General features: G+C 39.4%; 1 protein-coding gene across 1 annotated transcript in view; it reads left to right on the forward strand.

Moving 5' to 3' along the window:
• eif2ak4 (eukaryotic translation initiation factor 2 alpha kinase 4) overlaps window positions 1-26,683 on the forward strand; it is a 63,662-nt gene that overhangs the window by 31,119 nt on the left and 5,860 nt on the right. Inside the window, exons 20-35 of the mRNA XM_083550569.1 lie at window positions 489-539; window positions 635-871; window positions 2,155-2,230; window positions 8,446-8,567; window positions 8,737-8,786; window positions 8,897-9,065; window positions 9,253-9,369; window positions 11,918-11,983; window positions 12,749-12,922; window positions 13,777-13,911; window positions 14,004-14,111; window positions 14,214-14,342; window positions 23,847-23,933; window positions 24,941-25,050; window positions 25,166-25,224; window positions 26,218-26,321. Of these exons, the coding sequence (XP_083406695.1) occupies window positions 489-539; window positions 635-871; window positions 2,155-2,230; window positions 8,446-8,567; window positions 8,737-8,786; window positions 8,897-9,065; window positions 9,253-9,369; window positions 11,918-11,983; window positions 12,749-12,922; window positions 13,777-13,911; window positions 14,004-14,111; window positions 14,214-14,342; window positions 23,847-23,933; window positions 24,941-25,050; window positions 25,166-25,224; window positions 26,218-26,321 (1,794 nt within the window). The remainder of the gene's footprint in view (window positions 1-488; window positions 540-634; window positions 872-2,154; window positions 2,231-8,445; window positions 8,568-8,736; window positions 8,787-8,896; window positions 9,066-9,252; window positions 9,370-11,917; window positions 11,984-12,748; window positions 12,923-13,776; window positions 13,912-14,003; window positions 14,112-14,213; window positions 14,343-23,846; window positions 23,934-24,940; window positions 25,051-25,165; window positions 25,225-26,217; window positions 26,322-26,683) is intronic.

Below are 26,683 nucleotides of genomic sequence, written 5' to 3' on the forward strand. Positions count from 1 at the left end.
TACTAACTTGTAGGGTACTGTAGCAGGTTCATGACTGGATTCAACACAACCTATTCTGTATTCTGTCATTCATCTTGGATTAGTGCAAAGCTTTAAAGACTTTTTATTGCTACTCCTCTTACAAAGTTTGTCCAGGCATCACCACATTTAGCAGACATCATATTCTTGCGATTAAACCTCACAAAAGTTATCAAATAGATTTAAAAAAAATGGTTTTCCAGAACTGGGCAAACAAACCTGTAACAGCAAACAGCTGTAACTCAGCAATGATGAAATATAAAAAAAAAAAAAAATTACATTTCAAACGAGTCTTAAATGCACATGGTCAGAATAGCAGCAGTTGCACAGCTCTCGATGTACACAGGATGATGTCTTTTGCCACACTGACCTATGAAGGTCGGTGCTTCCTGTGACTGTGCGTGCAGCTATTGGAAACTTATTTTCGCACATGCCTTTAAACGTGAGTCTGTTCTGTATTCTCTTTGCAGGAGACCATGGAGTTCCCAGAAGATTTTTTCGAATATGAGAATGGAACACAGGTGAGCTTTTGAAGCCAAATGTTTTATAATTTTTTCAAAAATTAATATTTTTTATTTGAGTCTGGTGCGACATGCTTGATTTTGCCCGAGTATAGAGGAGGGTGATTTGCTGGCTGCTGAGCCATGACCCTGCCCTGCGGCCCACAGCGCTGGAGCTTTTGAAGAGCGATCTCCTCCCTCCTCCTCAGATGGAGGAATCAGAGCTACATGAGGTGCTGCAGCACACCATGGCCAACATCAATGGCAAGGCCTACCGCACCATGGTGAACCAACTGTTCTCCCAGAACAACTCTCCTGTGATGGACTACACTTATGATATTGACATTCATAAGGTAACATGGCCGCATAACATAATCCATGTAGGCTAAAACAGGGACATGCTTCTTTTTTGGAAAGAAGAAAATTCTAATTCTGGATGTAAAAACGGAATGTTATGCTACGCCATCGTATCTGTGTTTCATGCTCCACTAATACAAAATAGTTATAGTTTTATATATTTTACAGTATAGTATATGACCTGAGCTATTATCAGCTTCTAGCAGACTGCAAAGTATTTCACGAAAGAAAAAAAAAATATTTTAGTCATACAAAGTATGAAAATCCTATCCCTATTTCAACTCCAATTATTATCCAATTATTATCAAATCACATATTTAACCAACTAGATTATTATAGGTTTCTTTTTTTTTTTTCCTAAAATGTTTCTACTTGTTTATATACCATTGACAATGGAAAAAGATCTTACATTTTTTATTTTGGTTTCAGTTTTTACATCACAAAAATCGTCAGTTTCAAGGTGTGGCTTTTAATATTGTACATAATTTCTAAAAAGTATTTGGACCATCATATGCATATGTGCGTTATGTACATCCCATTCCAGATTTATTTCACATTTACTGTTATTATTACATCAACTCTTCCAGAAAGGATTTTCATTACACTTTGGGGATTTATGCTCATTCAGCAGCAAATGGATAAGGCGTTGGTATTGGGTGAGGAGGTCTGGGGTGCAATCAGTGTTCTATTTCATCCCAAAGGTATTTTGTGGCCATGAGGAGAATTGTCATGCAACAGGTTTGGCCCGCTTAGATTCAGTTAAGTGGAATTGTAATGTTAAAGCAAAGAAAGACATCCTATGCTATTGTGGGCTTTAAGGAACGGTCTGGGGAAGAACCACATGGATGTGGTGCTCAAGAGTCCACATTTGTTTGGTCATTTAGTGTATAGTATGTGCAAAAATATGGTCAGAAATGCATAATGAATTTGGGTTTATGGTCATTTGTAACAGCGATATAAAGTAAACTTGTCTGTTTGCTTATAAATCAAAACACTTTTAATGCAGTAATGTATATATTTGGCATTAAAATGTATTATTGACACCTCTGATAAATTGACATGGTCATACAACTTTAAATTCTGTTTATTTTGGTTTCACAATTTACTGCATTGTTCTTTTCTTACCCCTAGATGTCAATATGTACATGTAAATATTTTTTAAACTTAATCACTTCTTTCCAAAATTCTCATCATCTGGTTCATATAATAGCTGCTATGTTCAAACAACCTTACAGCCACTGTTTCTTACCCGACCCCACACTGTTTTGTTTTTCCCTAGGGCAGTTTTAATTTCAACAGCGCAAAACTGCAGCAGTACGTGTATGAGACAATCACCAGGGTCTTCAGAAAGCATGGTGAGTGACTCAGAAGTTCAGAAGTGTCCTGCATGTTCAGCCTCTGCCTGAGAGAACTTATAGTTATCTTTTGACAGGCTTATATAATACTATAATAATGTACTGTAATACAAACCCGATTCCAAAAAAGTTGGGACACTGAACAAATTGTGAATAAAAACAGAAGGCAATAATGTGGAAGTTTCAAATTACAATATTTTATTTAGAATACAACATCGATGACATATCAAATGTTTAAACTGAAAAAAATTTAGCATTTTAAGGGAAAAATAAGTTGATTTAAAATTTCATGGCATCAACACATCTCAAAAAAGTTGGGACAAGGCCATGTTTACCACTGTGTGGCATCCCCTCTTCTTTTTATAACAGTCTACAAACATCTGGGGACTGAGGAGACAAGTTGCTCAAGTTTAGGAATAGGAATGTTGTCCCATTCTTGTCTAATACAGGCTTCTAGTTGCTCAACTGTCTTTATTTCTTCTTTGTCACATCTTTCTCTTTATGATGCGCCAAATGTTTTCTATGGGTGAAAGATCTGGACTGCAGGCTGGCCATTTCAGTACCCGGATCCTTCTTCTACTCAGCCAGGATGTTGTAATTGATGCAGTATGTGGTCTGGCATTGTCATGTTGGAAAATGCAAGGTCTTCCCTGAAAGAGACGACGTCTGGATGGGAGCATATGTTGTTCTAGAACTTGGATAGACCTTTCAGCATTGATGGTGCCTTTCCAGATGTGTAAGATGCCCATGCCACACGCACTCATGCAACCCCATACCATCAAAGATGCACGCTTCTGAACTGAGCGCTGATAACAACTTGGGTTGTCCTTGTCCTCTTTAGTCCGGATGACATGGCGTCCCAGTTTTCCAAAAAAAACCTTCAAATTTTGATTCGTCTGACCACAGAACAGTTTTCCACTTTGCCACAGTCCATTTTAAAATGAGCCTTTGCCCAGAGAAAACGCCTGCGCTTCTGGATCATGTTTAGATATGGCTTCTTTTTTGACCTATAGAGTTTTAGCTGGCGGCGGCGAATGGCACAGTGGATTGTGTTTACTGACAATGTTTTCTGAAAGTATTCCTGAGCCCCTGTTGTGATTTCCATTACAGTAGCATTCCTGTATGTGACGCAGTGTCGTCTAAGGTCCCGAAGATCACAGGCACCCAGTATAGTTTTTCGGCCTGACCCATATGCACAAAGATTGTTCCAGTTTCTCTGAATCTTTGGATGATATTATGCACTATAGATGATGATGATAACTTCAAACTCTTTGCAATTTTTTTCTGAGAAACTCCTTTCTGATATTGCTTAGGGCTGGTCGATAAATCGATTTTATCGATTAACTCGAATGTGTAGTTTACATCGATATATTTTAATAAAAATCGGTTATCTCTTCAATGTCCGCCGACGCCCCCCTCTGGGCTTCCATAGTTTCGAACGAACTCCCCCGCGCGCGTTTGCCATAGAGATACACAAACGACATGGCAGCGAGCAAGCAAAGGTAGCAGTACCACCAATTTACTGCAGCACCTCAAACAGAGGCATGCTGTCGAGTGGGAGAGATGTAGGGCCCTACGAAATGAACAAGACAGCAGCAGCACAAGACTGCGGTTAAGCAGCCGCATCCTGAAAATACACGGTTAAGCAGCCGCACTTTGTTTAGTGTTGCGCGTCCTTTCGTACACGTACGGTATGGGTGGTGGGAGCGGTCAAAATACCTGTAAAGACGCTTCGGAACGGCGTTTCCGTTAAGAAACAGAACAATCAGAGCATTTGAATCACTACAATCAAACACTCATAAAACAGTTTTTTGAGGTTTGCTCAATCTTTCAAATAATTCTTATTTAGAATCTCGCTGTCCATTATATTCCTATTTCAAATTTTAACTCAGTATACTGTGAAGTTTTTAATGAAAAGTGAAGGCAAAATCACTCCAAGCATCACTGCATTTTTAACCATGTTTCACATATAAACACTCATAAAACATTTTTCTTTATAGGTTTGCTCAATCTTTCAAATACTTCTAATTTACAGTGTCCCTGTCTATTACTTGAAATGTATTGTTAAATTTCAAGTCATTTTACTGTGGAGTTTTGGAGAAAAGTAAAGGCAAAAATCACTCAAAACCTCAGGTGCATTTTCAATCATGTTCCACATTTAAACACTCATAAAACATTTTTCTTTGTAGGTTTGCTCATTTTATGTTATGTTACGTTCTATTTTCACAATTTACAATGGCTTTTGTTTCTGATTGCACTTTGACCCATTTAATAAAGTTAAAACTTTTTTTTTTAACATTTTCTTTGTCATATGCAGGTTGATTTTAAGCAGGGGGAAAAAAAATCTATTTAAATCGCAAATCTGATTTTTTTGTGAAAAAATCTGGGATTTTTTTTTTTTTTTAGGCCATATCGCCAGCCCTAATATTGCTCCACTATTGGGGGAATTGGTTATCCTCTGCCCATCTTGACTTCTGAGAGACACTGACACTCTGAGAGGCTCTTTTTATACCTAATCATGTTGCCAATTGATCTAATAAGTTGCAAATTGGTCCTCCAGCTGTTCCTTATATGTACATTTAACTTTTCCAGCCTCTTATTGCTACCTGTCCCAACTTTTTTGGAATGTATAGCTCTCATGAAATCCAAAATGAGCCAATATTTGACATGACATTTCAAAATGTCTCACTTTCAACATTTGATATTTTATCTATATTCTATTGTGAATAAAATATAAGTTTATGAGATTTGTAAATTATTGCATTTCATTTTTATTCACAATTTGTACAGTGTTCCAACTTTTTTGGAATCGGGTTTGTATAATAAAATATCATATAAGACATATTCATGATTCATTTTTTTTTTGTTAATTTTATGCACTAGCGCAACCTTGCTAATACATTCTTCGACAGAAGTTTCTGATATATTTAATTGAATAATAATAAATATTAGCAAGTTGTTCTTAAATGATGTTCAGATGTTGGCAAAAAAAAACTTGAACTTTGAATTTCTATACTTGTTACTTAAATGTATTTGAATTGAAATGTCAGCAAGCATGCTAATATAATTAACTTGACTTGTAAAGAGCTTGTCTCTGTAATTAAATTGGGAATGACCAGGCTCGCTGATAATTCTCTCATTTTGGCAAGATGACAACCATATGCAGAGTTGTTTTAAGTTTTTTCTTTTTTTTTATCTAAACATAGCCTGTTCTACATCTTTTCTAAATGTACTGTATTTGCACAGTGTCCTTGTGTTAAGAAGCTCCCAAACTAAATCCTAAACTTATGCCCATGCTATAACACTACCTTCATATTTGACAGATAATATGGTATACTTTGCATCATGAGCCTTTTCTTTCCTTCTCCATGCATGTCTTTTGCCAAAATTCTGGTACAAGTTAATATTGGTTTCTTCTGTCCAATGAATCTTGTTTCAGAGCTAAGCAGGCTTTATTAATTACATTGCCCACCAAGGTGTTTCAGCCACATACTGAGAACAAGCCAATTTATCATATCACATCACTCAGCATTTGTACATGTGCAAATATTAGTTTTGCTATTATATACATTAAAAAATAATCAGTACAAATCTAGAGCCTATTTTCAAAGCTTTTATTCTAATACAAATGTTGTAATTTAACAAATTAGCATCATATAGCTGCATTCTGCATCTTGACCTTTTTTAAATCATCACTTACATTTGAAATTATTTTCTTCTCTTAAGGACATTGATTTTACAGAATAAACAACACATTAGCACAGAATCATTAAACACATCATTAACATTGTTAGCATGTTTCACAATGGCGTTTTTAGTATAATGGCTAGCAGATGATCAGAAAATGGTCATAGTTAATTGAAAATCATTATTTTGGTAGAACAAAGGCATTGCTTATTGGTCTTGAATGAGCTTTCAGTCCAAGCTGTGTTGATGCATGTCTCGTCTGTTTTAAAGTTGCATTAATATTCTCTTCAAAAGACCTTAAAAAAGATCCTTGCTTTTGTTGTTCATGCTGCTAATATTTATGGAATTGGGGAAAGTATGTGATCTGTGATTTTTCATGAGACAACAGCAGGCACAACAACAGGATTTGAGGCCCTAAGGTTTAGATTACAGGGTGTTTTGTATAACTGCCAAAGTTTGAAAGTTGCAGTGTTTGCTTTACGTCCATACTGGGTAGCATACTTATTTCTTTATTGTTAGGTTATAGGCTTTTGTTTTCTACATCTGTCTTGGATCATAGAAAGACTTTAATGTTGCCTAATATCATTATGACTCACTGCATGCCCCATTATGTTATAATAGGATGCTGGTCTATGCAACAAGACAAGTTCACTTTTGCTTTACTGAGCAAAAGTTTTTTCTCCCAATCTGGGTGTTCCAGAAAATCAGGAGAGGTCTTAATGGTTTGTATCTGCATGTTGGGTGTTCTACTGGATTTTCTCTTCTTTTATATCTCTGCTGCAGTCCTTTATTTTATAGGGGACTATTTTTTAAACCATAGAACACATTAAACTACCCAGTAATACAAAGGCTGAAAATGATTTTAGACTTGATGCTTTTTAGATCACACTGTTATAGAGGAAATAAATCAATTAGTGAAAGAAAATCATATTATATACACATTTATTATTATTCTGATTATTCTGATTATTACTTCAGGATATAGACTGCATTGGGACATACCAGGCTTAGATTAAATAGTTGAGAACTTCTGGAAGTGAGTGTGTGCAACATTGGAGCTCTTCTCCAGATATCCCTTTATATTCCTTGCATGTAGAATGCTGTCTAGAGCAGCTTCTTGGATGTATTTCCAGGTTGATACACACCTGGGAATTGAAGCCCTATGTTCCACCTCAGTAGATCCTGTTAGCCAGCATGCTTCAATAATGGGCCAGTCAGTGAGACTGGACAGTGACCGTAGCACTGAATACTCTCCTTTTCAGTGATTAAATTCACTCTGCCATGGTGCATGAGCGTATTCACCAATTCAAAAAGATTAAAATCTTTACAAATCTTTTTACAAAAAACAAAACTAAAAATCACATGTACAGCCTTACAAGTATTCACAGTTTTTTGCCATGACAATCCAAGCCATGAAGTCCAAGGAATTGTCTGTAGACCTCAGAGACTGGATTGTATCGAGGCACATATCTGGGGAAGGATAACGAAAAATATCTTAATGAGCACAATGGCCTCCATTATCTGTAAATGGAAGAAGTTTGGAACCACCAGGACTCTGCCTAGAGCAGGCCACCCGGCCAAACTGAGCGATCAGGGGAGGAAGGGCCTTAGTCAGGGAGGTGACCAAGAATCGATGGTCACTCTGAAAGAGCTCCAGCGTTTCTCCGTGGCGAATCGGAGATCGTTTCAGAAGAACAACTATCTCTGTAGCACTCTCCGAATCAAAAACAAAGATTAAACTCTTTGGCCTGAATGCCAAGCCTCATGTCTAGAGGAAACCAGGCACCGCTCATCACATGGCCAATTCCATCCTTATAGTGAAGCATGGTGGTGACAGCATCATGCTGTTGGGGATGTTTTTTAGCAGCAGGAACTGGGAGACTAGTCAGGATCGAGGGAAAGATGAATGCAGCAATGTACAGATACATCCGTGATGATAACCTGCTTCAGAGCGCTCTGGACCTCAGACCGGGGCGAAGGTTCATCTTCCAACAAGACGGTGATCCTAAGCACACAGCCAAGATAACAAAGGAGTGGCTCTGGGACGACTCTGTAAATGTCCTTGTGTGGCCCAGCAAGGTCAGATCTCTGGAGAGATCTGAAAATGGCTGTGCATCAAGGCTATCCATCCAAACAGATTGAGCTTAAGAAGTTCTGCAAAGAAGAACATGAGAACTTGCCCAAGAATTGGTGTGCCAAACTAAAAGACTTGAGGCTGTAATTGGTGCCAAAGTTGCTCAAAGTATAAAGCAAAGGCTGTAAATACGTTATGTATTTGTATGTTAAATATTGTTTGTAGATTTATGAATAAATTGAATTATTTTTGGAATAATGCTGTAACATAAAATGTGTAAAAATGAAGCGATGTGAATACTTTCTGGATTATATTTATTACCATCTTACAAAATTTACTTTAGGATCAGATCACTCAGTCTCACTCACCTTCTCTTTCTCTCTCTCTCTCTCTCTCTCTCTCTCTCTCTCTCTCTCTCTCTCTCTCTCTCTCTCTCTCTCCTTCTCTCTCTCAGGTGCAGTAAGGTTACAGACTCCTCTCCTCCTGCCCAGGAACAGGAAGCTATATGAAGGCTCTGAGATTGCCTGCTTTATGGATCACAGTGGCATGCTGGTCACTTTGCCCTATGACCTGAGGGTAAGTGTTCCAAGATCAGCATTCACAATACAATCCGATGTTTGTGATGTTAAACTAATCCATGCATAAAATGCATAATTTTGGCAGGAAGGACTGGAATGTTTGTAAAATAACAGTACGGTATGCTGTATTTATTTATTTATTGTATCCAAAATTCTCTTTTCATCAGGTCTCATTTGCCAGATTTGTGGCCAGAAATGGCATTTCACACCTCAAAAGGTAAGTTAAAAATTATATAAAACATATACATGTGAAACTTAATCAATGTTCCTTTATTATTATTATTATTATTATTATTATTAATAATAATAACTCTCGACGTTGATCAGGTACAGCATTGAGCGTGTGTTCAGGCCACGGAAGTTGGACAGAGCTCATCCGAAAGAGCTGCTTGAATGCGCGTTCGACATTGTTGTGCCTGCGACAACTAGCTTACTCCCTGACGCTGAGACCATCTACACCATCTCTGAGGTTATTCAAGAGTTCAGTGTGCTCCAGGTACAATTATGCTGCAGGTTTTGTCTGGTTCATGTTAAGTAATAAAGATGGTGTTTTTTTTTTTTTTGTTTTTTTTTTTTTAGTACATTGGGGTCTTGGACATAACATAATTGAATTGAGCGTTAAGGCGATGCACATAATCAAATGTTAATGGTTTAACGATGAATGTTCTCATTCTGCGTCGCAGGAAAGGAACTACACTATCTATGTGAACCACACAAGCCTGTTACGAGCTATTCTGCTGCACAGCGGTGTGCCAGAAGACAAACTAAGCCAGGCTTCCAGCATATTGTGTGACGCCATGGTAAGTTCAGACACATGTTCACACACCCTGACACCTTGATAAGCACATACCCAAACAATATGTATATATTCCCTCCATAAATTTTGTCAGGTCTATTTTTTAAGGACTAAAACCTGGCAGCTCTAGGGAAGTGATCTGTTCAGTGATTGGTTGGTGTGATGCATTGATTATTTTCCACTAACAATACATTTGAAATAAACTTTCCACTTGAAAAATAAACGTCATACGTTTTATCCGTATCTGTTTTGCAGTGCTTCTTGAGAAATTATCTGCCATAAGGATTTAAAAATGCGCTTAGGGGAAAAAGGATTGTCCTTCCCCATCAAATGTTAATGGTTACTATAGAAACAATAATGTATTAGCTGTCAGAGCTGCCGTTCAGAAAATCAATAAACACCTTTATTCCACACACACACACACACACACACACACACACACACACACACACACACACACACACACTTGAATGTTATTTCCATTCAGAGAGAGGTCAGTGTTTAGGGTTTTTTTTTTTTTTTTTTTTTTTAAACACTGTCTGCTCTCCACACAGTAATCCACATCATAGATAATGATTCATATCTTTTTAAATATGCCCTTAACTATGGTGATTTATAGAAATGTAATGTCTTGCTTAAAACATTTTCTCACATAGGCCAGGCTATAGCTTCAGCACGTCACTATACACTCAATGTCATTAATGAGCAAATTATACTACTGACGTCAACAAAGCGAAATGGAAAGTCCACCTTAGCAAACAAGGGAATACATTCAACCCTAAAACTAAAATACAAAAAATATATGTACAGTGAGGAAAATAAGTATTTGAACACCCTGCTATTTAGCAAGTTCTTCCACTTAGAAATCATGGAGGGGTCTGAAATTGTCATCGTAGGTGCATGTCCACTGTGAGAGACATAATCTAAAAAAAAAAATCCAGAAATCACAATGTATGATTTTTAAACTATTTACTTGTATGATACAACTGCAAATAAGTATTTGAACACCTGAGAAAGTCAATGTTAATATTTGGTACAGTAGCCTTTGTTTGCAATTACAGAGGTCAAACCTGTTGGAAATGTAGTTTTTCACCGGGTTTGCACATACTGCATTAGGGATTTTGGCCCACTCCTCCACACAGATCTTCTCTAGATCAGTCAGGTTTCTGGCCTGTCGCTGAGAAACACAGAGTTTGAGCTCCCTCCAAAGATCCTCTATTGGGTTTAGGTCTGGAGACTGGCTAGGCCACGGCAGAACCTTGATGTGCTCCTTACAGAGCCACTCCTTGGTTATCCTGGCTTTGTGCTTCGGGTCATTGTCATGTTGGAAGACCCAGCCTCGACCCATCTTCAATGCTCTAACTAAGGGAAGGAGGTTGTTCCCCAAAATCTCGCAATACATGACCCCGGTCATCCTCTCCTTAATACAGTGCAGTCGCCCTGTCCCATGTGCAGAAAAACACCCCCAAAGCATGATGCTACCAACCCCATGCTTCACTGTAGGGATGGTGTTCTTGGGATGGTACTCATCATTCTTCTTCCTCCAAACACATTTAGTGGAATTATGACCCAAAAGTTCCATTTTGGTCTCATCTGACCACATGACTTTCTCCCATGACTCCTCTGGATCATCCAAATGGTCATTGGCAAACTTAAGACGTGCCTGGACATGTGCTGGTTTAAGCAGGGGAACCTTCCGTGCCATGCATGATTTCAAACCATGACGTCTTAGTGTATTACCAACAGTAACCTTGGAAACGGTGGTCCCAGCTCTTTTCAGGTCATTGACCAGCTCCTCCCGTGTAGTTCTGGGCTGATTTCTCACCTTTCTTAGGATCATTGAGACCACACGAGGTGAGATCTTGCATGGAGCCCCAGTCCGAGGGAGATTGACAGTCATGTTTAGCTTCTTCCATTTTCTAATGATTGCTCCAACAGTGGATCTTTTTTCACCAAGCTGCTTGGCAATTTCCCCGTAGCCCTTTCCAGCCTTGTGAAGGTGTACAATTTTGTCTCTAGTGTCTTTGGACAGCTCTTTGTTCTTGGCCATGTTAGTAGTTGGATTCTTACTGATTGTATGGGGTGAGCACGTGTCTTTATGCAGCTAACGACCTCAAACAGGTGCATCTAATTTAGGATAATAAATGTAGTGGAGGTGGACATTTTAAAGGCAGACTAACAGGTCTTTGAGGGTCAGAGTTCTAGCTGATAGACAGGTGTTCAAATACTTATTTGCAGCTGTATCATACAAATAAATAGTTTAAAAATCATATATTGTGATTTCTGGATTTTTTTTTTTTAGATTATGTTTCTCACAGTGGACATGCACCAATTTCAGACCCCTCAATGATTTCTAAGTGGGAGAACTTGCAAAATAGCAGGGTGTTCAAATACTTATTTTCCTCACTGTATGTATTTTTGACTTGTATTTATAAATTTTTCTTGAGCTCACAGTTCACTGAGTTCTCTGCTTTCCTTGTAGTGCTAATTTTCTCCCTCAAGGTCTGTTCATGACATAACTTCTCGAATTCAATATCTCTCTTTCTCAACAGAGTGAGAAGCTGACGAAACGCGAAGTGGAAGCCAAGTTCTGCAACCTGTCCTTGTCTAATAACAGTGTACGTTACAGGAAATGAACAGTGTGTTAGGTCATAGTTCTAAATTGGATGTTGAGTATTTCAAGATCTAAGCTGTAGGTCCTAGAAAAACGTTTTTCAATGTTCACCCTGAAAGACTTGTGTGCCTGTTGGGCTTATACCTGTATTGCATGTGTATACTGCAAGATTTGTGATGGTTTAGTGATTCTTATCCGTAGGTTAGTGGCTGGTTTCTGTGCTTACGGTAGAGTGGGACATTGCTAGTACAGTGGCTTTTTCAGTAATCTCTCGCATAAGGGATTTAATCTTGCTCTGAGATCATAAAAATTAAATAGCAAGAGCTTCTTGTCTTACTCACTGTTTTCCAGCATCAAATTAATGAGAAATCCAGAGAGAAAATAAACATCATCTTTCAGAAAGAAGAAATAAACTTTAAATTAGAATCAGCTCAGAATTTTGTTACATGTAAATAAGCCAAGGTTTAATCAGAACATGAGAACAAACACATTTAAAAGATTTATATGCAAGTCATTCGGAACAGATTTTTCCTTTAAATAGATGCGACTTCTGACTATCTGAATAATAATTATACTGCAATACATCAGTGGTTAAAAATCTGGCATCATAGGATGACTTTGTGACCATCTGGAGTCTGTGTTCATCTGTTCAGGATCTCATTGAATAATTATTGAAAAATTAACCGAATTAAGCACATAAGCTTTTATTGTTTCTGCCTGTTTTACCATGGAGAACTAAGACTCATGTTAAGTGTGCATGTCTGTGCAGTTGCAGATGTTATATAAGTTCATTGAGCAAAAGGGAGAGCTGGGTGAAATCAGTCCTCTCATCAACTCTTTGGCCAAACAGAAGACTGCTGCAGTCACACAGCTGGCCAAGCAAGGCCTCAAAGATCTGGAGGAGCTTACAGGTTTGCTCAGGAGACTGGGAGTTAAAATACAGGTACTATTGACCATACTGCTCAGCTGTAACGATTTATTGGAAATATATCAGTATGAAAGACTGGCAAAAGAAACTGAGTTCAACTGATTAAAAAAATTACTCACTGTATTACCTACTTGCACGTTTGTGCACAAAAAACAGGAACTGAACACCAAGAAATCAGTTTCTTCTTATTACATAAAGAGTGGTGTACAGTAACAAAGTATATGTTATTCGTTACTGTACTTAAGTAGCCTTTTCGCATTCTTTACTAAAGGATTACAGTTAGTACTGCATTTTGTGAAATCGGAAAACGTACCTGGTCAAACACGCAGCAAGCCACCAATCAGGGTAGAGAGCATGCTCTTTTTTTTTTTTTTTTTTTTTTTTTTTTTACTTGTTTTGATTACCGCTTGGTTTTATCTACTTAGCTAACTTGTGCTGAGAGTAACATTAGAGTCTTTTCACATAAACTGAGTTGATTGAGGAAGAGTATTGTGACAAAAATGATAATAGGAACATTATAGCCATAATAAATCACAGGACTTTGGATACTTTGGTACATTTAAAGGCATATACTTTTGTACTTTTTTTCAAGTGAAAGTTTAAATGGAGCACATATACTTTTAATGGAGTTAAACTTTACCTACTACATGGTTTGTGTACTTCGTCCACCACTGACTGTATATGACATAAGGGTGTAACATCTACCGTTATGATGTGAAACATAATACAAATCAGTTTGAATGAATTCGGATTAGTGACATGAACGATGAGTCTCATATGGTTCCTAAGTTATATGGTTAATATAGTAAACAGAAGTAAACCCTACCATTGGCCTGTTTTATACTAACAGCTTTTTGCTGGGGTTACAGGTTATAGTCAATTTGGGCCTGGTCTACAAGGTGCAACAACACTGTGGGGTTGTCTTCCAGTTTGTGGCCTTTATCAAGAAGCGAAAGCGCACTGTTCCTGATATAATCGCAGCTGGAGGACGTTATGACCACCTGGTAGGTCAAACATGCCCACACTGCATTTTTGCAAAGAGTGCTGTTCCATTGGACACTTGTTTTTCAGAAACTTGCCTTTGACTTCACTCCAGATCCTGGACTTCCTTGGACCAGCAGCTACTGCATCTGTGGCCTCAGCGGTGGGGGCGAGCATAGCACTTGATAAGATTTGTATTGCCATGGCAGCCATGGAAGAACCGGTGAGACTGGTGCATCTGTTTTTTTGTCTGATTTCACTCATTGGTATTTTGTGGGCATGCCTGTCTCTAATTGGCTTTTTTGTGTCTTGTTTGTTTCCACAGCCTCCTGTAAGCTCGTGTGATGTGTTGGTGGTCCCTGTAGGCCACACATCAATGAGCAGAGCCATTAATGTCACGCAGAAGCTCTGGACTGCCGGAGTGTCGGCTGATTTGGTTTATGATGTGTCACAGGTCAGAGTTTTGACATTTGACCTAGGATTCAGAGAAGTGTAAAAGCTGCACATTCTTCTTGGTTTAGGATTAACGGTTTTGTTAGTTCCATCTTATTATTTAGTTACTTAACTACAGCATATTATTTCGTAAAAACGTATTTATTTAGTAACCGCAGTCATGCTTTAGCCGGGTTTAAACTGTTTGATTTATCAGCCTAGGGTTTACTGTTACAGACAAAAATACACATTGTAATAAAATTATTTGGGTTACTGATATCAGTGGGCCTTCAATGCATTATGTCACATGATTAATGATTTTTACCAACACAGGACCAATTTAATGACATTGCAACCAAAGACAGCTGAAACAATTTTGGTAGTGTCTGACGTTTAAATGTCTAAACCCCACTAAATGGGGGACAAAATTTAAATTAGATGAAAAATCATTAAACAGCTGCATACACTGTAGTGAACATGTTAATGAACAGAAAAACATAGTGGTACCTTTATTTCAGTTGGAAGAATATTTCAGTTTAATAGAATTAGAATTGTTGATCTTCAGGCTATAAGACGATCTTTAACACCCTGAAACTGAGTTACACTACAGTGGTCAGGGTCACACAGAGGTTTTCCAAGATGGGTTCCACTCGGAACAGACCTCGCAAGGGTCCATCAAAGAAATTGAGTCTACGTGATGTGCGTCAGGTGTGGAAGCTGCTTCAAAAAACAGATGCATGAGTGCTGCCAGCATTATTTTAGAGGTTGTAGAAGCAGAAGGTCTGCTTGTCAGTGCTCAGACAATACGCTGCACATTGCAACAAGTCGGTTTGCTTGTCCGACGTCCCCGAAGGAAGCCTCTTCTGAACCTGGCTTACAAGAAAACCCGCAAAAAGTTTGCTGAAGATAATCTGTCCAAGTGTCCAGCATCTGTGGCATGGAAAATTATGTCTTGCCTTCAGTCAAGCCTGGTGGTGGTAGCATCATGGTCTGGCGCTGCTGGTACTGGGAATCTGAGTTTCATTAAGGAAAACATTGATTCCAACATGCACTATGACATTCTGACGCAGAACCATTTAGAAACTGGGCAGAATGGCAGTTTTCCAACATAATAACGACCCCAAACATATCGCCAAGATGAGGCTATATCCAAGTTTTAATTCTATAGTATTGTCCCTTAAGATGATGTACTAAAATGGTTGCTGAAATTAAAGGGGTGTACTCACTTTTGTGAGATACTGTATATATGTCACACAATCAAACAGGCTTTAACAGAAATTAAAGAGTTAAATATGTATATAATATGACAATGTGGATAAATATAAATATAAAGGTGAATGATTATATGAGTGGATGCACATTAATGTAGTGCAAATAGTGAAGAGTTTCCATACTGTCACCATAGCGCTGTCACATTCTGCACTTTCATAGCACTCCCTCATCAGCGCCAAGGAGCTCTGCCTCAGCATCACACACCCAAATTACTCACACCTCGGTCTTGCACGCCATTCACTTCTCACTAGTCAGTACTCATATGAACTCCCCATCATTTATTAAGTGGTCCAAATTTCTAGCATATTTACTTGTTTTCTTTTTTTCTTTATGTAATCTGGTTTTATTTGTATGTTCTATTGTGTATCTTGGCTGACTATTAACCTCAAATCACTCAAATCTGTGCCCCAGCTCTCAAATCCAAAATCAACACTAAAAATTATTATTATTATATTTTGTTTTGGTCCCATTGTATTTTTTTCTTGACTGGAAAGGGATTATGTTGGTCCAAAATATGACTGTAGGCTGAAGTAAAAGTTATGACACAAATATAGCAAGATACGTGCATCATAGCTGAGGCAGACATTAGCGGTAGATAAATAATAAGAAAAAAAGCATGGTGTTTTTGTCTACTGCTAGAATCTTAACATAAATCCCTAGTATAATTACCTAAATCCCTACTAAAAATGTTAAATCGGTCTAGAAGTAGAGGTGTGCGCAGGAATTACAGGCATAACCACCCACCCCCGAAGGAATTCTGACAAATCCTGCCTATTTATCCAGACACGCTTAATCAGTCTCCTCTTGCTCCTTGTCTGCTCTAGCCCACGGAAGAAAGTAAAACACTTCTTTTTCTTCTTCTTCTTCTTCTTCTTCTTCTTTTGGCTTCTCCCAGCTCTGTACAGAGCAGGCTGTGATGCACTGTGCATCTTTGTATCATATCCAGTGTTCATGTTGTCAGTGATTTATGCTACAGTTGCTCTTCTGTGGCTAGCCTTTGCTCTCCACATGCATGACTGTGCATTGGGCACCCCTAACTCTGGCCGGCAGGTTTACTGGTTGTCTGTTTTTGGTAGGCCCTAACCACTACACACAAGACTTGCTATTATGGAGATGAGCTGACCAAGTCGTCTAGCTATCAATTTGGTGCTTGTCAAAGTCACGCATGTACAAAAGCTTGCTCTTTTTTTCCTTCAACACATCACTTCACATCAAATGACTGTTCAAAAGGTGCCTAATACAGTATCTCATAAAAGTTTGTACACCACTCACATTTCAGCAACATTCAGCTATTATTGTATACATAGCTGGCAACAAAAGTGAGTAGACCCTAAGTGAACATGTCAAAACTGTTTGCAAAGTGCCAATATTTTGTGTGAGCACCATTGATATGTAGCACTGCCTTAATCCTCCTGGGAAAGAAATTCACCAGAGCTGCAAAGGTTGTTGCTGGGATCCTCTTCCGATCCTCCATAATGACATCATGGAGCTGCTGGATGTTAGACACATGGCAATTCTCTGATTTCCACTTGAGGATGATCCACAGGTGCTCACTAGTGTTCAGGTCTGGAGACACACTTGGCCACTCCATCACCTTCAGCTTCCACAGCTGTGTGTCATTATTATGTTGGAAAATTGCCGTGCGGCCCAGTTTCTGAAGAGAGGGCATCATGTTCTGCTTCAGAATGTCACAGTACGTTAGAATATATTTGCGTCAATAAACTGCAGCTTCAGTACCAGCAGCACTTGTGCAGCCAAACAAGTTTATCTTTGTCTTTTCAGACCACAGGACATGGTTCCAGTAATTCATGCTCTTGAAAAGGTTTTCTTGTGAGCCAGCTTCAGAAGAGGTTTCCTTCTGGGACGATTGTTGCAGTGTGCGGCGTATGGTCTAAGCACTGATAAGCAGACCTTACGCTTCTGCAATGTCTAAAGCAATGCTGGCAGCACTGATGCGTCTGTTTTTTGAAGCAGCTTCTGTGCCTGATGCAGAGCACAAGGACTCAAATTCTTTGATGGACCCTTGGGAGGCCTGTTCCGAGTGAAACCGTCTTGAAAAACCTCTGTATGACCCTGACCACTGTACTGTAACACAGTTTCAGAGTGTTACAGATCTTCTTTTAGTCTTGGACATATTTGTGGAGAGCAACAATTCTACTTTTTAAATCCTCAAGGAGTCTTTGCCATGAGGGGCCATGTTGAACATACAGTGTGAGAGAATTGTACTTAAAGCACCAAATGTTAACTGCTCTAATGCAAGATACATAAATAAGTATGTTCCTGCCAAGCAGACAAAAACATGAACATGATGAATAGGACATGCAGCTTTGCATGGTTACAGGACGTAGAGCTGTTATCGCTTAGGGTGTACTCACTTTTGTTGCCAGTTATTTTGACAATAATGGCTGTATGTTGAGTTATTTTTAGAGGACAGTAAATCTATACAAGCTTCACAGTGACTACTCTAAAATATATCCAAATTTCATTTCTATGGTGTTGTCCTTTGAGTAGATCTACTAAAATGGTTGCTGAAATGTGAGGGGGTGTACTCACTTTTGTGAGATACTGTATATCCCACCCCTTGAATGCCATTGTAATGAGAGAATGCTATTCACTTCACTTCTTAGACGTTTTAATGTATGGCTGATCAGTAATTGTGTCATAAACACTGTATAAACACTGAAGGTGACGGATGCAATATGGTGCTACATGCTATTCGTTTTATGACAGGATTTCTCTATAAACCTTAATGTGAAACAGAATTTAACCCAAGCGAAAATAGTTTATTTGTGTGGGTGGGAGTTCAGAGTTTATTTGGGTTATAAACAGGGGGCATTCATCCGGCCAGTGACTGTCACAACAATGTAGGCAAGAATAAGAGGCCAGGTAGATGTGGAAACAAATTGTGGTATAGTGGAAGATTATGACCAGACAATAGCTTCTTTTAAGTGGTTAGTACAGATGAAGCGATGCTGCACATAATCTGAACGAGAAAATTATGTAACAAAGAAAGTTTGGATTTGATTTCATTTAAGTTTTAATATGTTTTTCTTAGGCCAAGCAGTGGATTTGGCCTGACAGGTTGTACTGGCCTTGCTTCTGCTCAGACAAGTGACAATATGTGACATTAGCAGAGATCAGGCACAGCAGCACAGTGATTTATACAAATTTAAGAGAATTTTTAAGTTTTTTTGTTTGTTTGTTTTTATTTTTTCCCTCAAATTGGATAAATGCCTGGTTCATGGTGCAAAAGTTAACCACAATGCAGTTTCAGCAGCGATGTTTACTAACACAGAACTATCAGTACTGAGTTATGGCTGTTGGATGATTATTAAGGTTGGTTGGCTAGGGCTGAGAGTGAGAGCCGAGTACAGCTCCAGCCACACTGCACAGAATGACGTCTGCACCACAGTTACTGTGCCAGACGCAGACGTCACACAGTGGGTGTGTTCAGGATAAATCTGCCCCCAGACACACGCATTGCATACATATGTGACGTACAAACCGACACATGTTCACCAGCCAGCCGTGTGCTGCGCATTGAAAAAATACACGAAAATGCAGCATCGCATTTATTCTAGAACCTTCTTGAGTGTCTGTGGATAAATTTAAACTGCATGCTTTACTTACAAAGAAGATCATTAATCTTGGTACCAGCACTAACTATAGTTTCACATTTTTATGTAAAGCAAATAAATTGAGTCATTTTAGATAAGTTACATTTTCATTGACCTAAGTAAAGTTATGTACACAAAGTTCAGAACTCTAAAAGTGTGAGTTAGGTAGAAAAGCTTTTAAGTACCCTAATTTCCTGACTATTAAGCGCACCTAAATATAAGCCGCACCCACTGGATTTAAAATTTTGTTTTCTTTTGAACATAAATACACCGCACCTGTCTATAAGCTGCAGGTGCCTACATTGGAACAAATGAACTTTACACAGGCTTTAACGAAAGACAGTGCCTTGTATCAAAACAGTAGCCTACCAAGAAAGTAATTGTTCACTGTCTTCCTCCTTACTTCCACAACAATTTCTCTCTGGAGTTCATCTTTTGGCTTCGTCGTGCGTTTGAAATTACCATTGTTGAAGCTTTTCTCCCGATGCCGTACAGCTCAGAACACAGGTGAAGTGTGTTTTTTCATGCCTGGTTGTTTTCAGCATGACGAATGATTCGCATTTCCTGTTGACAGTCCGAGTATGCGGCAGGTCAAACGTCAGAGGAACCTCATCCATATTTATGATGTGTTGCGGCCCGATTAAGTGGGAGCGCATATGAGTTTATATGAAGAGTTTAATTGGTTCACCTGAACCCGTTCGGCAAATTAATTGGTCTAATGTTACGGGGCTTAGTTTTTTGGTGGCATAAAACTCAGCCATTAGGGAGGCACAAGCCAGTGCACTCTTAGTGCCGGTCCCAAGCCCGGATAAATGGGGAGGGTTGCTTTAGGAATGGCATCCAGCGTAAAACATGTGCCAAATCGAATATGCGGATCACAAATAAGAATTTTATACCGGATCGGTCGAGGCCCGGGTTAACAACGACCGCCACAGGTATCGTTAGCTGACAGGGTACCGGTGGAAATTGGGCTACTGTTGGCCGAAGGAGGAGAAGGAGAGGAGGAAGACATCTACAGAGACAGCAGGAAAAGGAGAAGTGTAGGAGAGTGGAAGTTCGGGTTGGTACTTTAAATGTTGGTACTATGACTGGTAAAGGGAGGGAGATAGCTGATATGATGGAGAGGAGAAAGGTAGATATGTTGTGTGTTCAGGAGTGTTTCAAGTGGAAAGGGAGTAAGGCCAGGAACATGGGAGGTGGGTTTAAACTGTTCTATCATGGTGTGGATGGAAAGAGAAATGGTGTAGGCGTGATTCTGAAGTAAGAGTACAGTAAAAATGTAGTGGAGGTGAAGAAAGTTTCTGATAGGGTGATGAACCTGAAGCTGGAAGTTGAAGGGATGATGATAAATGTCATCAGTGCCTATGCTCCACAAGTCGGCTGTGAGATGGAGGAGAAGGAAATATTCTGGGGTGAATTAGATGAAGTGGTAGATGGTGTAACTAGGAAAGAACGATTGGTGATTGGGGCAGAATTTAATGGGCATGTAGGTGAAGGGAACAGAGGTGATGGGGAGGTGATGGGTAGGTATATCCTTAAGGAGAGGAAGGGCAGATGGTGGTGGATTTGCTAAAAGGATGGAAATGGCAGTGGTGAACACGTATTTTAAGAAGAAGGATGATCATAAGGTGACCTATAAGAGTGGAGAAAGGCGCACACAGGTGGACTATGTTCTATGCAGGAGATGCAACCTGAAGGAGATTGGAGACTGTAAGGTGTTGGCGGGGTACAGTGTAGCTAGACAGCATCGGATGGTGGTCTGTAGGATGGTTTTGGAGGCGAAGACGAAGAGGAGGTGAGTGAGGACTGAAAGAAGAATAAGATGGTGGAAGCTGAAGGAAGAAGAGTGTAGTGTGAGGTTTAGGTAAGAGGTCACACAGGGGCTCGGTGGTGGTGAAGAGGTGCTGGATGATTGGGAAACTACTGCAGGAGTGTTAAGGGTGGCAGCTAGTAAAGTACTTGGGGTGACATGTGGAAAGAGAAAGGAAGACAAGGAAAGGAAAGGAAGTGCAGGAGAGCATAAGGAGAAAGAGGTTGGCAAAACAGAAGTGGGATCGACAGAGTGATGAGAAAAGTAGGCAGGAGTACAAGGAGATGCGGCAGCAGGTAAAGAGGGATGTGGCGAAAGCCAAGGAAAAGGCATATGAGGAGCTGTATGAGATGTTGGACACTAAGGGAGGAGAAAAGAATTTGTACCGATTGGCCAGGCAGAGGGATCGAGCTGGGAAGGATGTACTGCAAGTTAGAGCAATAAAGGATGGAGAGGGAAATGTGTTGACTAGTGAGGAGAGTGTGTTGAGAAGTTGGAGGGAGTATTTTGAGCAGCTAATGAATGAGGAAAATCAGAGAGAGAGAGAAGGTTGGATGATGTGGAGATGTTGAAGCAAGATGTGGATAGGATTAGTAAGGAGGAAGTGAGAGCAGCGATTAAGAGGATGAAGAGTGGAAAGTTGGTTGGACCAGATGACATACCGCTAGAAGCATGGAGATGTTTAGGAGAGATGGCAGTGGAGTTTTTACCCAGATTGTTTAACAAGATTCTGAAAGGTGAGAGAATGCCTGAGGAATGGAGAAGGAGTGTGTGCTGGTACCGATCTTTAAGCATAAGGGAGATGTGCAGACCTGCAGTAACTACAGGGGAATTAAGTTGATCAGTCACACCATGAAGTTATGGGAAAGAGTAGTGGAAGCCAGGCTGAGAGAAAAGGTGACCATCTGTGAGCAGCAGTATGGTTTCATGCCGAGGGAGAGCACCACAGATGCCTTATTTGCTTTGAGAATGTTAATGGAGAAGTATAGAGAAGGACAGAAGGAGTTGCATTGTGTGTTTGTGGATTTAGAGAAAGCGTACGACAGAGTGCCAAGAGAGGAGTTGTGGTACTGTATGAGGAAGTCAGGTGTGTCACAGAAGTATGTGAGGGTGGTGCAGGACATGTATGAGGACAGTGTGACAGCAGTGAAGTGTGCAGTAGGAAAGACAGACTGGTTCAGGGTGAAGGTTGGACTGCATCAAGGATCGGCCCTGAGCCCTTTCCTGTTTGCAGTGGTGATGGACAGGTAGACGGACGAGGTCAGACAGGAGTCTCCCTGGACTATGATGTTTGCAGATGATATTGTGATTTGTGGTGAGAGTAGTGAGCAGGTTGAGAAGAGCCTGGAGAGCTGGAGATATGCGCTGGAGAAAAGGGGAATGAAAGTCAGTAGGAGTAAGACAGAGTACATGTGGGTAAATGAGAGGGAGGGCAGTGGAGTGGTGCGGTTACAGGGAAAAGAGGTGGAGAAGGTGGAGGAGTTCAGGTACCTGGGGTCAACAGTGCAAAGTAATGAAGAGTGTGTTAGAGAAGTAAAGAAAAGAGTGCAGGCAGGGTGGAGTGGGTGAAGAAGAGTGAGAGGAGTGATTTGTGATAGTAGACTATCTGCAAGTATGAAAGGGAAAGTTTATAGGACTGTAGTGAGACCTGCGATGTTGTATGGATTAGAGACAGTGGCATTGAGTAAAAGACAGGAGGCAGAGCTTGAGGTAGCAGAGCTGAAGATGTTGAGGTTTTCGTTGGGAGTGACGAGGATGGACAAAATTAGAAATGAGTTTATTAGAGGGACAGCGCATGTAGGATGTTTTGGTGACAAGGTGAGGGAGGCGAGATTGAGATGGTTTGGACATGTGCAGAGGAGGGACATGAATTATATTGGTAGAAGAATGCTGAGGATGGAGCCACCAGGTAGGAGGAAAAGAGAAAGGCGAAGGAGGAGGTTCATGGATGTGGTGAGGGAAGACATGCAGGTAGTTGGTGTGAAAGAGGCAGATGTAGAAGACAGGGTGGTATGGAGACGGTTGATCCGCTGTGGCGACCCCTAATGGGAGCAGCTGAAAGAAGAAGAAGAAGCTTGAGAAACCGGGAAAAACCTGGGAAAAATCCATTAATTAGGCGCTTCATTGTTTAAGCCGCGAGGTTCAAAGCATGGAAAAAACGTAGCGTCTTATAGTCCGGAAAATACGGTAAATAGAATATTGTGTGTAATTTTAGAAAATACAGTTAAAAGCATTGTGCTATTAAAAAAAATATGCTGAAGCTATCATGGTGAGTTACCTGTACAGACCTAAGTGCCATGACATGGTTAGCTGTTTCCTACCCAAACATGGTGCTGTTCTGTTTATGTCCATTTTAATGGAGCTAATTGGACAGCGCACTGCACTTGTGTGTCTTATCAACCTCTCTTACATGTGTCTGTGCTGCTTGTCAGCTGCGTACCAACACTCGTCATGCAACTTCTTTTTAGTGGCACTTAACATGCTTGTGCACTGATATACATCTGTGTTTTGCCCAAAGCAAATATACAATGGAATCAAAGGACATTTTGGAAATGAAGTCGTTTTAAAATGAATGCAGATTCAGATCAATGGGACCGTGTTGGACAAATAATAAACAGAAGTAACATGTGATCTCTTGTTAATCATTGATGTCACACCTTGATGATTTTAGTCTGGTTTCAATTTTCCAATATTTTTTCTCTGTAAATGTTTAGAAACTGGCATATTCTCAATATGTTTGTATGTGAGAAAGAGGTTTAGATGCAATGCTGTTTCCTGTTTAGAGTGGCTGAAGATACATAATACATATTCTGTGTATCTGTTTCAGTCTCAGGAGGCCCTTCTGGATTACTGCAGGCTTGCAGGCAGTACATTCATGGTTCTGGTCTCAGACAAAGAGGGCACCTATGTTAAAGTAAGCTGCAAGAATTTATATTTTTTTCTTTTTATCGTGTCAATTGTACACATGCATTAATTATATATTTCTGCTTGTTAGCTTGCCAGGTTTTCATGCGTAGATAATTTGTAAATGTAATCATTATTAGTCTACCAAAGTAGCAAAAGTTAAGCTGAACAGCTTAGGCTAAAATGTTAGCCACATTGATAACTAGGCTTTAAAGTGGTAGCAGATGTATTGCACTTTAGTAATGACTTTAATACAGTCTGAGGGAAATGAACATGTGTATGATTACGCTTTTTATTTGTCTTTGTGCCTTCAACTAAAAAAAAAAAAAAAAAAGAAGTCAACAATGTTTTGGCTTTAAGCTGGCGTGTTTTGTCTTCACATCCTGGGTAAATGATATGATTTGTGTCTGGCTAACATCTTTGCTTTCTGTCGACATTTTTAAGCAGAAGAGAGTAAGGATGGCTTTTTGCCAAACATTATTTTTTCTGGGTTTAGTTAGTGCCTCCACATGCCCACATGTTCCTGATTAGGAAAAGGTCCTACGTCATCTAATGAAACCTAATCAAAAACAAAAAGCAGAGATTTGTCTACTGAATGTATTATTAAACTAAACCATTTAAGCCATTCTTAAGATTTATCCAAATATATGAGGCTGCCTGGGATAACCCATAGGATCTGGAATTCTGTCAGAATGATATGAAAAAAACATAATAAAATATATTTTTTTAAATCTATTATTTTATTTTAATCCTGTCCTACCTAGGTTATGTTTCTGAATAAATCTTGTTATCTTGTTAAGGAGCTAGTTTAAGAAACACAGGCAGTCTACATAGAGAAATTTTGCTAACTGAATGAAATTTCCTCATGCTAAATGGAAAACTAAGGTAGTAAGTGGAAGGATAAGCTAGAAGAGGAAAGTGAGTGTCAGTGGGCACCGGTGAGCCAAGCTATACATTTAATAGCTAAGTGGTGCATTAAAATGTGGTGTTTTGTTCTTGATTCTTTCTGTGCCTTAGGTAAAATCTTTCGAGAAAGACCGTCAGTTAGAAAAGAGAATACAAGAGACGGACTTGGTGGATCACATCATCCAAAAATGCCGGCCCAAACTTTTTGATGAGAGAAGCCGGTAAATATAGTTTCTCTGGCTTTATTCTCTACATTGTTTAGCTTAGCAGTCAGCAACACAAAAGGGAAGTTAAAAAGAAAAACCCTTGTTTAACTTTTCTGCTTGTTTGTTCCAGAGAGGTATCGGAGGGAGGGTCTCTCCAGAATCCTAAGGGATCACTCTTGCTAAACTCAGGTATCATCTTTTCTGCTCAGCCTCTGTTGTTGTTTTGCTTTTTAAGCTGGAGGTGAGCTAAAATAGGCCACACACAGCTCAACAAGAATTTCATTTGAGGTTTGTTTACCTTCAGGGCAAATCCTCCAGTGTGTGCGCATGCATAAATAGTTGCATACTACACTCTGGAGACCTTAAAAGTTCAAACATATGAGGAGACTTTATAAGCCTCTGTTGTACAGTCTTGGCGGAATAATTGATTGGCTCATGCTCTGTTATTCAACGCTTTTACAGCGACTCACTTACATAAAGCAACAAAGCAGAAAGCATTTGTAAATCCCAAAGCGATTAAAATATCAATTCCACACCTTCCTCCTAATTCAACCATCCTATCCTTATTGTGTCTTTAAATAAATTGATTTATTTATAAAGGATGGAAAGTATAAGGGAATGAATGAATGATTGACATCTTAAATGAAGGATTGAATAAGAAAGAGAGGCGCGAATGAAGAAGGAAGGGAAAGAATGAAATAAACAGGAAGACATGAATATTGACGAATAGCAGGAATGTTAAGAATGAACAAATGACGTAGTGAAGGAAGGAAATATATAAAACAGAATGAATGAAGGATTGATCAAAGGTATGCAAAAATAAACAGCGGAAAGGCAATGAACAAAAAATGTCAGGAAAGAATGTTGAATATAAATTGAAGCATTTTATTAGATCTTTATTATAACTTTAGTGTGATATGTCAAGAATGAGTTTTTGAATGATTGTAGAAGTTAGATCTTATCCATCAGATAAACAGTACATTTTGGAATCTAAACAGGGTCAAGCTCTTAGCACGGTCGAATGTCAAATTTCCTTAAAGTATATTTTAAGCGTTTTTGCAGCACACAAATTATTAACAAGCTCTAAATATTCATCCTAGGTCTACTATTTAGGTAGGTCTATTCTTTTTTTGTATTTTTGGTTGTTTTTTATTTATTTTTTTAAAGTGCACTGTATTTCAGGGTCATCGGAGCAGCACGGGGGAGGTGCAACAATGAACATGAATGTAAACCTGGTTACTCCGGACAAGGTTTCAGCCAGCACACGACGCCGCTATGAGACACAGGTATCAGCAAAAGTACAGCGAGGTCCAGATATGCCAACATTCAATCTGGTGTTCCTCCAGCTCCTTCACTGACTCTCTTCAGCCATGCACAGTAAACACTGCACTTAAAAATACATGTCTTCAAGTCCTCACACCATTCTTAGATCCAAACAAGGTGTAAACCTCGCAGTTCCACATCTCCCCCATGTCCATAGCCTGCAAGCAGTCTTATGGGGTAAATTTGCATATCTGCCTTTAGCAAGGGGTTAGGGAGTATGAAGCGTTCTTTACTATTTCCATCACAGACTCCCCCCAGTGCATGCAAAGTATTCATGGACTCCTCTCAATTCTTAAGACAGAACTAAACACTTCATTGCTTTTTT

Source organism: Silurus aristotelis (assembly GCF_946808225.1).
Source record: "Silurus aristotelis genome assembly, chromosome: 9".
Lineage (NCBI taxonomy): Eukaryota > Metazoa > Chordata > Actinopteri > Siluriformes > Siluridae > Silurus > Silurus aristotelis.